Below are 16,138 nucleotides of genomic sequence, written 5' to 3' on the forward strand. Positions count from 1 at the left end.
CTCGTATAAAAGGCGACATTGACGATAGAGGTGGTAAGTCGATGGAGTATCAAGGGTGGAAAAGGATGAAGCAAAGAAATAGGAGCTACCACTGGCGGAACAATGAACTCTGTAGGTTATGAAATATGCATTGCCATGCTCCCTATCGTCGAATACGAACGCAAAGTAGTAAAGAAGGTGAGTAAAGGATAGGAAACAACGAGTGAGAAAGAGAGAGAAAATGGGGAAAGAAGAAATATGTAGAGAGAGTATTAAGCGGTTTTCTCCTACCTCTCTATAAGAGGATGATGCGAAAGGTAATTGTAAGGAAACGCAAGGTCGACGACTAAAGAAGGAAGAAGGGTTGAGTTTACGAGAGAACATAGTGTACAAGACATGGAACGAGGAGACCACAAGGCGCTTAATTCCGAGAGCGTGCCGAGAAATTCAAAATCTTCTTCCAGGCTGTTTCGGTAGGCGAAAAAGACGTAAGTCTGGGAATATGATCCTATCCTGTTTTTGAGAAATATCTCAACAAAACGTAACAGATAAATTACGCTTTCATTGCAACAATTAACAAAAGCAAATCTGATTTTCTTTTCAAAAGTTCCTAACAATCTTTGGAATTTAATATTCACAAGTTTAAAATCAAACGCGGAATAATCTACATTTTTTATCTACAATCGATAAAATATTCTCGCGTAAATTTGAAATCATGAATTCCTCGGAAAATAAACCATTGACTTTTCATTGTCGTAACGAATAACATTGAAAGGTATTAAAATGACAAAGGAAGCTCTTGAATCGTACATACATCGGTGAAAGAGTAAGAGTTGAAGCCACAATAAGCAGGCATCGCGAAAAGCTCGAAAGCTCTCACTGGTCAAAGCTTTCCAACGTGATTTCAAACGCAGACGCAGCCTTCACAGTTGTAACTTTTTGATTTAATCCCGAAAATAACATTCTCTTCTCCAAGTGTACATACGCACGTCTAGGAAAACAAATATAAATAAAAATACACACATACGCATATAAATGCGTGAAAATATTCGAACAATACACATAATGCATTGTTACATCAATGCTTCTTCCTAACACAATGCTTGTGATTCTCGAAACAAGCGAATCGCCCATCTAAAGGCTTTCATCGAATGTGAATGAATAAAAAGGAAAAAGAGAAAGAGAAAAGGAGGAATCATTTCTATTCTTTTTCCACGCCACTCTCGCATCCGCAGAAAAATCTCACATCGTACAGAAAAATAGAAAAGAGCTCTTCGTTAAAGAGCGGGAGTGAAATCGATTTATATCTTGTACTACCGTCCGTTTAATGGAAAATAGTTCGCAATTGAAATTAACAAAAAACGTCGAGCTGAATTATTCGAGAGTATTAGCACTGGAAAGTCGAGTATGCTTTCAGCTTAAGATTTGATGAAGGATTCGAGCGCTATCTTTAATCTCTTTTCTTTCTTTCGTAGCAGAGTAAATATGAACAAAATGCACGTGTGATTATCGCGCTTTTTAAATATAATCTTTATGGAGTAAAAACAGAGAAAAATCATTCATAATATTACTGCACCGACTGTCGCATTACATTTGACTTTTTTGTTAAAAAAGATCATAAATTATTCAGTGTAAAACGAGATACCTATCACGACTGTCGTACTTGATGCACTTACGAGAGAGAGAGAGAGAGAGAGAGAGGAAGGGAGAAAGAGAGAAAAAGAGAGAGAGAGAGAGAGAGATCGAAAACATGGAAAACGAAGAAAAAGAAATAGAAGGAAGGAAAAAGAAGAAACTTGGCAAACGTGATAAGTAACACGGAGCCACGACTTGGTCTCCAGCCAATTCTACGAGCTCCTTCGGCGATCACGCGCGGATCTTATTGCCAGGAATCGCGAGATTTCCCATTTCCATGCATTCTAGAGCAACGTACAGAACGATCTTACTTGTATCGCCTCCGGGACCGCCGGATTATTATGTCGAGATTATCGAGGACTTCGAAAGAGTGACGTGTAAAGCTTCCGAGGTTAAGCTCCGTCGGTAGGTTCGATACATTCGATACAATTTCATTGCAAGAGAATAATCGAGAAAATTAAGAGATTTTGATATTTTCAAAATTTTTATTTAAAATCGTGTATAAACTAAATCATTGTAATTGTAAAATAGGAACATATATACGAAGTGATAAAAAGTTTTCTTTAAAAAATCGATTAAACTCGTCCAAAGAGAGAGAGAGAGAGAGAGAGAAAGAGAAAGAAAGACAGAGATGGAGGGAGATGGAGTTTAAAGTTCCGGTAGATCGGAACAATTTAATCCAATCGAGTTCGTGCGAGCATGTACCGTGACAAATCTCCCGGCGTTGCAACCCTTCTCGCATAAGTATATAGAGGGATGATTCCCCTGTGTGTCGTTTCACTCGCGAATGGGACAATAAACCGACACCTGCGAAAATTTCCATATGCTGCTTTCCATATAAAGGAGTCGTCCTAGTTGCACCTATACTACTCTTCAGTGTTAAACGGCTTCACCACAACAAAAACGAAGAGAGTCATAATTTCGCTTCCCTCGGAGGTTCGAATCCCTTTCACGATCTTTCGCGAAAAGCAAACCCTTTTTTACATCGATGAAGTATATTCTAAATTGTACAACGAAAGCTCAAAATGAAACTGAGAATGGTCTTCTGGTTTCGTGTATCTGTATCTACGATGCCATAGTTATATAGAGAGAAAACGAAAAAGAGACAGCAATGGAATAGTATAGTTCAGTGGGACTTCAGGTAGCGCGATATAATGTCAGAGATATGAAAAAAGTTTGTGCGACGAGTGGCTCGTAAAACCCATCTTTCTCCTTCTCTTTTTCTCTCTTTCTCTTTCTATCCTATTAAAGTTGACGTAGAAAATGAAATAAAAGAAGTGATTCGCATAAAATTTCTCTTAAACAGTATAAACGGTATTAACACTTTTCCTTGCATTAAATATTCCGATAATACTGGGAGAAAAAATGAAGAAAGGAATTTTTGAATATCTCTTCGTCAAAGATTTATGTACATCCAATTTATCGTTCATCCGGTAAAATATTCCGATCCCGCTTAAAATTCACTACCTGCAGGAGACCTTCGTAATTATTTCGTAGCGTAGAAAAACGGATGGTATAAAAAACGAGGAAAAACTAGGAGCAAGCTGGAAAAGGCACGTTTTCTTTTTTTTTATTTGAACGATGCAACGACCAACACACACACACACACACTCACGAATTCGCGCATAGACTCACACAGTTACATATTGTTGTTGATAAAAATGTGTGAGTATTTATACTACGTGTATGTACTTTCGAGCAATACGTGTGTTCTTCGCACGGCTTATCGAGCATTCACCGGACAATTTTTCGAATAGCCGTGTTCACCCGTACCACGGCTATATTGGATAAAAAACCACGGTGAATTAGGAAAGAGAGAGAGAGAGAGAATTGTCCTCCGAATCACCACGCGACCCTGTAACTTTAAAAAAGGGCGCGAAATACGAGGAGGCGATTAAAAGCGGCACGTTGGCGCTAAAAAGCAGAGAAGGACGGCAAAGAAAATAAGAGGGGAGAAAGATAATCATGGGGATGGTGAACGTGAAAGATAAAAAAGATAAAAGTGGTAGTGGCGGGAAAGGGAGGCAATCGGAGCAGCAGTATTACGCGCATGGCTCGCAACAATTTACTGAATATTAATCCGAGCAATCGGCCGAATCGATGCAACTCAAAAAATGGACGGTATCTGCCATTAAAACCGATGACGAGCAACATGTTCGTTGAAATTTCCATAGGTCGCTATTTTTGTCTCTATCTCTTTTCTCTCTCTCTCTCTCTCTCTCTCTCTCTCTCTCTCTCTCTCTCTCTCTCTCTCTCTCTCTCTCTCTCGCTCGCTCGCTCTCTCTCCCTTTCTCTCTCATACTCATTCTCGCTTTTTTCACAGGATATAGCGCCTCAATACACTTATACGTATATACAAGGTGTACATGAATTATAAGTACAAACATTGCAAGTGGATATAATTTATTAAAAATATAGACATATCAGAAAAGTATTCGTACTTTAATTTTCTAAAAAAAAACCCATAAGGAAATATTTAGCAATGATGCCTTCGAACAAATTTGTTTTTCTGTTATTCATAGCACATGTAATCGTATAAAATAATTGCATATCTTTGAAACGATTCATTTCAAAACATATTTATATTAAACCTATTTTGTTCCTTTTTCGATGATTTCCATCTGCCCATAAGGCTTGTACTTATAATTTACATACACCCTGTATATACCGAAAAAAATTCTAATTACGAGCGCGCATTCATCACTGCACCACGGCCGAGCTATGTGGAAATGATACGCTTGATGAATAGCTCGTCGTTCGAGTCACCGCGATAACAAGATTTCGTATTTTTCGCTTCTCTATATTCATCTCTCTTTCTCTTCTCTGTGTTCCTCTTCGACTCGGTACACATTGCTACTATTGAGACGCGAAACGATCACGTTTTTTTGCTATATAGAATGAATACATCTCAGCCACGCATGAACGGTAGACGTTCACAGAGCCTCTCTCCCTTATCGATGAGAAATGGCTTTGATTCTTTTGTTTGCAAAAGCAACTAGATTAAATAAGACATTAAAAAATGTTCTCGTTGAAATCGATAATGACAGTAACATTGATACTTACTATTTCTTATTTGGCTAGAAATGTTTCTAAGAGTTTTACGTATTAGATATTTTTATTTTAATTATTGAAATATTACATACATATGGGAGAATAAACGAATCGACAAAATAACTTTCCGATCCTGTTCCTATCGCGAAGGTTTGATAAAGATCTGAATAAAAAAAAATCCTGGAAAAAGCAAAGTCATCGCACCATATCGAAATTCAAATTTGCCATACGTCGTCCTTCGTTGTCGAGCCGAACGGAAACTCCGTGAGAAAGAACGAATACGAGTTCCACGTCATATGCATGCACACATACGCAAACGAAGATATATCCATATAGACCATCTACTATCACGTCACGTACATCACGATGGAACCGCGAACAAATATTATTCCTTCGGTGGGTGCGAGTGTTCTAGTGGATTTCTGATATCGGTTTGCAACTCTCGAGATTCGCAAATTTTTCTTTTCCATCACATTCTCCCTTTCAAATCTACACTTTAAATCGACTCTCTCGTTTAAAACTTGACGTTCGATTGAATCACTGCAAACGAGGATGGTTCATCGTAATCGTATTATTGTAAAGATTACACGTATATTTCTAATAAATAAAATCTTGAAAAATATTCGTCAATGATTCGTAAAATATATATTTATTCGCTGTATACGACTTTTCGCCAGGTAAAGTCGGCACAGAAATATTCATCTATCGCATGATATATCTGTTATAATAAAGAATCTAATACGCATCTAATCTATTAAATACCAGTATCACTCGCTATCTATGCTTCACAACGAGAACCGAGAAATTTAAATGCGACTTTACACGGTTCATCCGTTCACAATATAATCGCGATAAGAGAATTATTTAGGACGGAAAAAGGAAGGAAAAAGTGTGTAACGAGGTCCGGTGATCCTCGCTTGCGCAAAACCACGCGCTGGGCAGTAATCGGGCTAACGTCATCTCGCTAGAAAACGCATAGATAGTAAAGGAAGATAGAGGAGTAACGTGATAGGGAGAGAGAACGGAAGACGTAACGGGAAATGGATACGGAAGAGAGAGAATAAGAGGGATATACGCGTAGCAAGAGAGATAAATATACAGGACGCGTGGTTTTACGCGCTTGCGAGAGTTGAAATTCATGAGGCGCAGGAACTGATATTTCGCTGAAAATGAATCACCCTTTATACAAACGGTCCGACGCACAGTGGTAACGGGTACACAATAGTCAGACAATAGGGAAAGCACAGTGGTTGCTCGTATAACTGCACAACGCGCTACCGCTGAATGAGGAAAGGGAAAAGAGGGGGAGAAGAGAGTGAGAGTAGGTCTGTAGGGGAATAAAGGCGGGGGAAATGTGAGACTACAGAGAATGTGCGAGGTTACCTACAGAGAATGCGAGTCGCTTTTCTAGCAAAACAGGAAAGAGAGAAGGCTTCGTTGTTTCTCTTTAATGGGGAGAGGGAAGAAAAAATAGAGGGAGAGACACTTGACCCTTTGAAGATACAAACCGAGAACCATATCCCTTGAAGTGAGCCCAATTAAATTAGGAGTCCATTAGCAAGACAACTCCCTGTCGTTCTCGGTCTAATTAACATATATCGAGTGAATCGAGTACAAACGAGCACCGTGAAACAATTAATTATCAAAAAAATTTCGATTTCTAGGGATATTTATTGTACTTGGATAATATTTAAAAAGTAATTAAACTTTGTCAATACGCTCGGATTACTCCCTTTATGTCAAATTTCCAATGTTACGAGATGTTCTTTTCTCGCACACGTAACAAGGATCACTATTTAAAATGAAAATTTAATTTTATGATCGGATATATTTTTTTACGCGACAAGAGGAATTCTTAGAGAGCTTAAAATTTTACCTTCGGACATGGATGCAGTTTCTTTTGACAACAACGACTAAGGGCACTTTCTAACCCCGACCATACATATATTCAAATGATCGTTCCTTGGCGTTCATGAAATTTAATACCCGTCGATCGAGCTGCATCCCCTCTCGAGATTGCTCCTTTGAGGTCTGGTCAATCGCGGTCTACGTCCCACGGTGCAGGTTTATCAAACGTCTCTTCGAAGCTCCTAGCGACAGACTTTCATAAAATTTAATAGGCTGCTGACAAACTCGTCGCTTTTTCATCTCCAAGCAATTCACCATGATATAAACGACAACAAAGTATCTTTTTCAGATTTCTTATTTCTCTGAAATTCATCGTAATGATACGAGTAGAATCTAATCTTCAATCTTCATCTAATCTAATAATAAGATTATAAAAATAATCTTCGTCTGATCTTCTTTCTCTTTATCGGTTCGTGACAGTTCTTTGACAAGATATGCAATCATTCTCCGAACCTTTCTTTTCCTTCGTAATTTCTGGTCTCTCTAATCTAATTCGATGATATCTACAAAAGTGGATTGAAATGCTAACGAAGATAACAAGGAAAGCTTTCTAATACCATTGATATCCAATTTCGTTCATAAGTTTCCAAGTCACGAGACACGTTGCGTAGAAATTCAATAAATAACCGGACGGTAGAGAATATTATAAAGATTGTTTCTGTGAACATGATCTATGGGTGCACCATGACCCGGTCTACCCCAGAGCTTTCGCCAAGTATCGAAATGTCGTCTGCAGCTTTCTTGTTCCGCGCGACGTTCCTCCTATAATGAAAATTCCATCAACTTATTTATTAGGAAATTATTCTATGCTTTCTACGATTTTTTTTTTCTTTATATCATTATTAAATCATAAAACTTACGCATGCTCTATCCTGTTTCCATCGTATCTGTTCAGCAAGCTCTGCGATGTATTTTCGGTTAGAGATTTCGAGTGAACGCAGGCTGTATAAAAAAACTCCACGTGAATATTCGAATAACTCGATACGTTATAATGAGAAGATAAATAAATTTTGATATTCCGATAAGATTATCATTTCGATAATATCGATTTTAAAAGAATGTAAGATTCATTAAAAATGGTTAACGATCGAATAATCTTCGAAGGAATAAAAAAGATAAAATAGCAATCTCGTCACGTTCCTTCGATCACAAGAATGTTCAATGTGATTTCTCAACGAAAGGAGGTTCTCGCCGCGAGCCTTTCTAGGAAACGACCAACGCCATCCGGTTTGATACCCTCCGGAAAAGTATATCGACGTCGAGACTAGAGCGTTAATACACAAGGGGGATGAAACAGCATCAGACAGGTAAAGCTGTCGAGGTCGGTGCATTCAGGTCAATGGGTTGATTACCTATAATGTAGTTACATCCCTCGAGTATCGTACGAGCCCTAACCGTTTATGCCGCCCTAGTCGTACCTCGTCACCTCGTCCGAGCCAGGCTAAGACGTGTCACGTCGAAAAAATCGCTCTACTTCTGCGCGTTATTCTCCGAGGATAAATAGAACGAATTCGACGACCAAGAGAAGAAGAAAGACATCTTTTAGTGCAAGGATTTTGCGGACTTTCGAAATAGATGGGAAGTATTCTAAGAAAAGTAGGTACGTAACAAATTTTTACTTTTTTAAATAATCAATGTAGATACGTACGTAGGGTGTCGTCAAAATAATTTCTATAAGAGATATTACATTGGAAAAATAATACAAATCTTCAAATACTCTTATACTTATTGTAGGATTTGTAAAAAAAAAATTGGTTTATCGGCTTACTTTGAACCGAGACTTGAGAACCTAGGTCTTCCGCTTTCCGGGCGGCTGCTTTAACTATTGGCCTATTCAAGACCTTTCCATGTCAGCCTTTCCACATGAATGCATATTTGTATGAAATGGAGATGCTCGCTCCTATATTATTCATAATACTTTTGTACTCGTATTACAATTGCAAATTAATTTTCGCTACTTTCACTAACTTATCGTTTCCCGAAGATACTTCGACATCGAACACGATAGACGTTAAAACTATTATAGGAAATAACTTACGATTCTATCGTATACCCTGGCCGAGTAATATCAGTCACATGATAGCGAATACTCTGCGGTTGTGAATGATAACGTCTGCTGGTTAACAACGGCACTAATTCTACACCACCAGTGAGCTTGTACACCTGGACCTCCTCGTTGTAGAGACTTCTCGTATCCCTTGACGATTGTAAATGCGATGCAATATCTAGAGAAAGAGAATAACGATTTCAACTTTTAAAATGAAAGATGTTGAAGAAAGAAAGATTTAATCCCTAGATTTACCCGATTCCACATTCGCATCGAAGAATTTATTCATGTCTGGAACAGTCAGAGGATCGATGTCTCTTTTACGAGATAGCTTCCGGATCGTCGAATCACTGGTCCACCCCTATAAAAGATCATCGAATAATTTCGAAAGCGTTTGAATTCTTATAGGAAGCAAAAAGTCGCGAAGGGAATCTCTCGCGACAGTGTTCGAAGAGAAAAATGATCGCCTAACCGTTCGTCGCACTCACCACCACCCCATTCTGATCCAGCTTAACTCGCGAGTCTACTCGTTCCATTCATCCATCAACGTCGGTCTAGTTAGTTGGCTAGTTAAAGTAAAGCTGGCCAGTTTATTAGCGAGAAAACAGAAAACCCACCATAAATCCACGGACAGTACGCGTTCATGTAAGTGAGTTCGCGGGACAAAGTGTGTATATAAAGAGAAAGAGAGGGAGAGTAAGAGAACGAGGGAGAGAGAGAGAGAGAGAGAAAACGAAAGAAAGAAAGAGAAACAAGATAGAAGATAGATGGACAGAGAAAGAGAGAGATAAAGGTAGAGTCCGCGTTAGTTAACGTAAGCTTGCTTACGCGCAATAAGAAGTAAACTTCAGTCGAAGTGGAGCTTGCTAATAAATTTCAGTTTAAACTTTCCGGCTTGCAAGCTCGCAAGCTCGCTAAGGCGCCGGTTGGATCGTTCAATTAGGTAGTAACGTGGCACGGTTATGTGTTTGCCGTTCGAGGAGAAGCCAGTAGATGCTTGGTTGGTTAATTAAAAATTAAGAGTTTGCTTCTCTACTGTAGGATCGTCGATGCAGCGAAAGCTATGAACCGATGCGAAGCGACGACGAGGGACCAATGCCAAGAAAACCGATGCAAGGAGAGAGGAAGATCGTGCGATTACGAGGATATTTCTCAAAGAAGAGAAAGATGCTGCAACGACCCAGAAAGCTTGGTAAGCTCGTGAATGTGTATACCTACTAACTTTTACTTTGTACAATTGTTAATTCGTAGTAATGGGATAGTATGCCTCGAAAAAAAGCATCGATTCGTCCCTTCGTTTCTTTTCTATCTCTATTTCTTTCCTTTTTCTTTTCTTGTACTTTTTCTCCTGTGCCTCGTAACAGTAGATCTCTATCCGAGATGTTTTAGGAGGGATAGTTTCTCCATATCCTAGAGGATGACTACGACGAGTAATAGCCGATCTTACCGTCGTTTATCACTCGCTTAAATGAAATTCAATTAAGCTAACACGAATGTGTGTGTGTGTGTGTGTGTGTGTCGATGTGCAAGTACGTACGTACGAACGTATACAACGAATATCAGTTCTATGAGAGTTATCGCAAATAAAGAGGTAATTAAAAACGAAATTACACCGAGAGAGTTACTTGTTGCAGATTTCAGGAGATAACGATGAGAGAAAGCAAGCGAGCCTTCAACGGCAAAAGCTAATAATTTTATCCTTTACCATTTATACTGACGCAGTATGATTCCACGGTATGGCCGTGAAATAAGCGATTAAGTTTAGCCATTCGCACGGTATGTTGCGGTAATCGTGTTTGAGATTTATGATAGGAGATGAAATATTCATCTGAGAAGGAGCGAGCGCTCCTTCCGGTAATTATCACGCGCAAAGATGAATTTCTCTTGATACCAACGAATGTTCGTACGCATTTCTAAATTGTCTAGACATTTAGCGAAGATCCGTTTATCTCCTGAGAAATTTGAGATGCTGAAAAATTAAATATTTTTATAAACGAAAAATATAGTAATTTTTTTGATAAATAAAATCTACAAGCGCAGAGAACTCTTTGCTAGGAAGTATATGTGGAAGAAGAAGCTTCCGGGACAGCGCATTCACCGATCCAATCTGATTCGCGTTGGTATAGTAGGAGTTGCCTGAACAAGTTTGCTGGTACCAGCCGACACAGAACGCTCCTGTTCCCGTGACAACGTAATTTCGTCGTCGTTCTAGCTTGTTCTCTCTATACCAAACTGTCGTGTCTTTCAACATAAAATCACGTACGAACCAATTTCTACCGACGCAACAAAGTACGCTCCGTCTCCATCTTCTTCTTTTTCTTCTCAAACTCTCCTTTTTCTCTTTCAGTTCTAACTAAACCGCTTGGAAAATCTCAGTTCACTTAATGAAACCGGTGTGAAAAAGCATCACGTTAATCATTTTATTTTCATCTTGTAACTTATCTCCGAGAAGAATTCTCTTTCTTACATGAGTTCTGAATCATCTAAATATCTATCCCATATATAAATACAAAATGGTACAAAATTATAAACAAATAATAAAGCAATAAAATTACTCGATATGAAGTCGAAAAGGATCTGTTAAAACTTCTTTTCTATCGATCAATTCGTACCATAGATTCCAGAAAGTGCACACCCAGTAACTTCGGATCCCTCCAAGGAAGTCCTCCAGGACCAGGACGACCCCAGGGCCAGGACTGCACAGACTAAGCACGCGCCGGCGAGGCATATTAAGCAGCTTCACCAGGATTCGCTTCCGTTGACTATGTACAACATAACCGTGTCGGTGTACACCTACTATGCGAAATCGTTGTTTCGTGCAAGAACGCGTGCTTATGTTAGCTACGTGCACTTGCAAGCTCGTGCAACGAGCTCGCTCCTCTTGGGAACTCCTAGCAAGTAGGAGGAAAGGCGTTTCCTCCAGAAATCCTCTTTATTGTTATCTTCTATGCATCCTCTACAAGCTTCACCACATGATTTCTACATATGTTGCACTTTGAATATTATACCTTCAAATTTCGCACCATTTTCGGCTATATCTATGTAACGAACATCTCTTCAAGATTATTTTCGTATTCGATTCGTATAGTTCCTTTTTACTATAAACTATATGAGATATCTCCCAATAAGGAACTACAGATTAGATTATAATTCTCATCGTTTATCAAACGAAACGAACCCATGATTATGTCCATGGAACTCTTTACGCACGTTTGACTGATAACGACCTGATGTGCCGCACATAAATGTAATCATGTAAAACTAGACATATCCGAAAATTAATATAACATACAACGAACTGTATTAATCATTTTCACGATTATTCTTAACCGATCCCGAGAGAAATTTATAATTAAATCTGCCCGTGATGGGTAATGCACGGTATAGAATTTAATTTGCTAAAAGCACGATCGGCTAATTTTCATGAAATAAATGGTTTATGTTTTTAAATTTACTCTGCGGTTTCTATTCGATCAGGATAGATTCACTTTGATATCCGTTCGAAAATTCACATTGACGTATCGATCTCTTTCGTTTCACAGGAAAAAGGCTTTCTACGTGATCGGTGAAGTCGGGCGTGCATCCAAAATTTGACCGAAAGGGATCGAGAACCAAGCTTTACCATTCTCCTGTTTCTCTCTTTCTCCTCCTCCACCATCTCCTGATCTCTCGATTCTCACTCTTTCGCTCCTTTTCTCTTTAAATTATTGCCACTGCAAAAATGTATCGTTTTCATCTACAAGGAAAGTCCATTACGAATTTTTCTGCAGCTCACTCACAAAGGTACTGATTCGTAACAGATACGATATAAAAGAGAAATGATTTTTCTCTTAAATTAAAAAAAAAATATATAGGACAAATATATATAGTAAATGTGTGTGTGTATATATATATATAGTACACATATATAGTATGTTTATATATATATATGTGTGTACAGGTATATATATCCTATACATGTACGAGATTCGTTATTTAAATGGGAACACTTGAATGTCTTTTCTTTGCTTACATTTTTATGAAAAAGAAATCATATGAAAAAGAATCAAAGAAATCTAGCTTAAGAGATATTTCTTTATATTAAAAAAAGTACCATCGTCTATTCATAATAAAGATATTGAGAAATTTCTATTCAAATATCTCATTGCGTTTATGTGGATGGTAAATTACAAAAGCTTTTAATATCGACTTTGATCATTTCGACAAAATAGTGAATTCAAAGGAAACGAGATACCACGTTACTCGCTTATGAAAGCTCTTCCAATGAAATAGTCTTTGGCATAGATATTGAAATGAATCGTGTCACAATCGGTTTTCGATTGGTCTTCGTTGAAATTCAGAGGTCAGAGGTATACGGAACACCTTCAAAAGGATCGTACACGCAAACCCACACGAGCATATTATCAGTACAAACGTTGGCAAACTTGTATTGATCCATCGCGAAGGTTTCTCTCTTATTCCTTTTTGAGTTTTGCGATAATAATCGTTTTTATAATTGCGAGGATGAGTTTACATAACTCTTCTACGATTTAATATTGGAGATACTCATAGTAGACTTTTAAAAAGACACTGAATAACATATTCAGTCCTCGTAATAATTTTACATATCATTTTATATGCATCCAGAGCAAAAGAGAAAAAGAGAAAGAATCTAGTGCAGAATTTAAAATTATAAATAAGCATGCATCTTAGATCGAGTCTTCTTTCGTTTACCTGACCAGCCATATGACTCTTGACGGGTTCCAATGGCTCCAGAAGAACGTTTTTCTTTCTTAAGGTTGCTGGGCACGGAGCACCACCGCCTGGTTTACCCCAAGGCGAGTAGTTCTCCAGAATCTCTCGCAACTGCAAAGAAAATTAAGGAAAACTTCGTGATGGTCGCTGTACTATCGCTCTCTTTCTCAGGCACTTTCTTTTTTCTTCGCTCGTTCGTAGGAGTTTCGCAATAACGTAGAAAGGAAGAGAATAGATAAAGAGAAGCTTCGTAATATCGTATCTTCCTTCTTTCTTTTTCTTCATCGCTTTATCAGATCTCCGATTTTATGTATTATCCTTCTAGATATTATCGTTCGTGCGTTCGCAAATTTACCTCGTCTCTCTATCGATCCGCTTTCGAGCTTGAGAAAACATTGACAGATATAACATCGATAAATTTAATCTAAGATATGCATCTAGCGAGGCCGAATGGTCTCTCGATGTACAATCAAGTTCGGGGATGGTTTACGTCAGCGGCGTATCCTTCGTGGCATGTTTCTCGGAATTGTTCGTTCGGATTATGCAAATGAAGTCCGGCAGGAATTCCGAAAGCATCCTTGTCGATCGTTTTCGACGTCGTTACCATTTCATACGGGGCACGAACTTGCGTGTCTTAGGAACGATCGGAACAGAATCGAATATGCAATGAGTCTCGAAAATATCTGTGTCGAACGGGTAGGTATGTATGCATCAAACTATGTATATAGCGCCATCGTAAAGCTCGTTAATGAGGACATTTTTATATAAACACATACGTAAAAACATTGGCGAATTTTTCGATAAATTTCTAAATCATCAATAAATTTTAACGTGGACAGAGAAATAAAATCGAGTAGAGTACCATTTTTATTCTGCGATAAATCAAAAGAGAGTAAAAAGAATTTATGGCTTTCTATCGTTAAAAAAAATGAGCTGCGAAGGGAGGAGTTCTCAAAAGGGTGCTATGGCCAAAGGATAGTGACGTAAATGGCACTCGAAATCGGTCAATAGCTAAACTTTTCTTTACGACGAAACGATCCAGTCCTTAGACATACTTCTCGTTGTTCTCGATGCTTTTGACGTAGAAACTCCTCCTTCCGGTGCTTCCACATAGCCGTGCCCTCTTGAACGAGTTGTCTTTCTCGCTCTTTGCTCTCGGCATCCTTGATTTCCGGTACATACGTCGTCTCAAAATATTCTCCTGCCATATCCACGCGGCCATTCGACACACCCCTTCGAAGAAAATAAGAAAATAATCGAGAAAAATGCGGAAAAATGTTTTTTATGAATATATATTGCTTATACAACCAAAGAAATAATAAATATTAATAAGAATCACGTTTTGCCGCGCATATATCGTCTTTCGAGAAATTATAGGACTGATTAAATGATTGATTAGAACGGTGCATAAAAAAGTAGTAGGAGTAAAAAAAAACTAGACGATGTATACATTGCGTGATATTAGTTATTCGTCACTTCGTATAAATGTATATACGTTTATTAAATAGATTCCACCGCATAGAATACATATCGCATTTTCTGCGAACCCAGTGGCATAGAATTTTGTGCATTTATTGTATGATATCTCAATTTGATTGGAAATATCCCAAAATTTCGAAACAAAATTAAGAACGATCATGTTAAACTTTTCTTTTGCTAAATCTTCATATCTCTTTTAACTGATATTATTTAAACTATTTTTGGATGTTCGTGTTTTAAATTCGGATATGAAGAATATGGAAATACTTACACGAAACAGGCACGAAGAGTTTTACGTATTGATAAAAGAATTCCTAACTAAGCCGATGAAACACGAACGGGTGAAAAGTCTTTTGAAGTAGATTACATTCTTAGGTTGAAAGGATTGCTCACCTGGTAAGGAAGAAGCACGCGACTGGTTCGCTTGCGTGGATAGGTGCTTTCGACGAAGCTGCGGCCTATTTGTAGTAGTTGCGTCGTCGCCCCCGCCGCCAGCACATGCCACGGCCTTCGCTATGGATTACATTGTGAAGGAACGTCGTAACTAAGCTCACCCCTACGCTTTTTTCGACCTTCAACTCTCGACCTCCATTCTTCAGGATCGTGCCCATTCGAATAGAAACCTTTTTAAAAATGACAGCGTTACAAAATCGTTTTCTTTTGTGTCACATTTTCTACAATACTTCCAACGTTATTAATAGTTTTATTTACATCAATTTATCTTTATAAATATTATTTAATTTCGAAACTATACATTGTCATTGTCCTACTTTTTTTTGAACAATTTATCAATATGTTTGTCAACAATGAATCTTATCTGTTGCCATATAATAAATTATGTTTAAATTCGTTGATATATCTAAACTAGAATTTATCAATAATTTACTTATGTTATTATATAAAATTATATAATATTCGTCTGACTTAATAGGTATGTAAAAGTTCGTCAATGGCTGAATAAGTATCTATTGAAAAAGTCAACGATTTACTAGGTATTTAAAAATTCGTCAATGACCGTTCATTTATATCTACGATTAAAATTCGCTAATAATTTAATTAGTATCGACAATTAAAGATCATAAATAATTTAGTAGATATCTATGACAAAAATTCGTCAATGAATCAGAAGGTATCTACGGGAAAAATTCATCAACGATTTAACAAATATCTATATATAGAACTTATTAATAACAAACGTGATAATTGATTAAAACTTAGTTATTATTTAAAAAATGTATCATCTGGTTAAAAATACCTTTAAATAAACCTAATCTTTAATTGAAAACTTTTTAAAACAGATCTTTA

General features: G+C 37.7%; 1 protein-coding gene and 1 long non-coding RNA gene across 7 annotated transcripts; one reads left to right on the top strand and one right to left on the bottom strand.

The window, feature by feature from the left end:
- Positions 1-2,100: 2,100 nt before the first annotated feature.
- LOC127072617 (uncharacterized) lies at positions 2,101-16,051 on the bottom strand. 5 transcript variants are annotated; one of them, XR_007785542.1, is made up of 9 exons: positions 15,227-16,051; positions 14,410-14,587; positions 13,334-13,465; positions 11,233-11,325; positions 8,876-8,981; positions 8,612-8,798; positions 7,434-7,515; positions 7,131-7,335; positions 2,101-7,061 (listed from the first exon to the last, which is right to left on the bottom strand). XR_007785542.1 is itself a non-coding variant. In XM_051013153.1 (8 exons), exons 2-8 carry the CDS (start codon positions 14,560-14,562, stop codon positions 7,189-7,191), a joined length of 900 nt encoding a protein of 299 aa, XP_050869110.1. In that variant the 5' UTR covers positions 14,563-14,587; positions 15,227-16,051; the 3' UTR covers positions 2,101-7,188. The 5 variants fall into 5 exon arrangements, 3 of the variants coding, with proteins under 3 accessions (XP_050869110.1, XP_050869111.1, XP_050869113.1); XR_007785541.1 differs by having other exon boundaries at positions 2,101-6,457; positions 6,542-7,335; XM_051013153.1 differs by having other exon boundaries at positions 2,101-7,335.
- Positions 7,707-12,074, top strand: LOC127072628 (uncharacterized). 2 transcript variants are annotated; one of them, XR_007785544.1, is made up of 4 exons: positions 7,707-7,894; positions 7,986-8,173; positions 9,662-9,812; positions 11,238-12,074. It is a non-coding gene; the product is annotated as an uncharacterized LOC127072628 (long non-coding RNA). The 2 variants fall into 2 exon arrangements; XR_007785543.1 differs by having other exon boundaries at positions 7,709-8,173.
- Positions 16,052-16,138: the final 87 nt, after the last annotated feature.

The sequence above is a fragment of the Vespula vulgaris genome, chromosome 2 (assembly GCF_905475345.1).
Source record: "Vespula vulgaris chromosome 2, iyVesVulg1.1, whole genome shotgun sequence".
NCBI classification, from domain to species: Eukaryota; Metazoa; Arthropoda; class Insecta; order Hymenoptera; family Vespidae; genus Vespula; species Vespula vulgaris.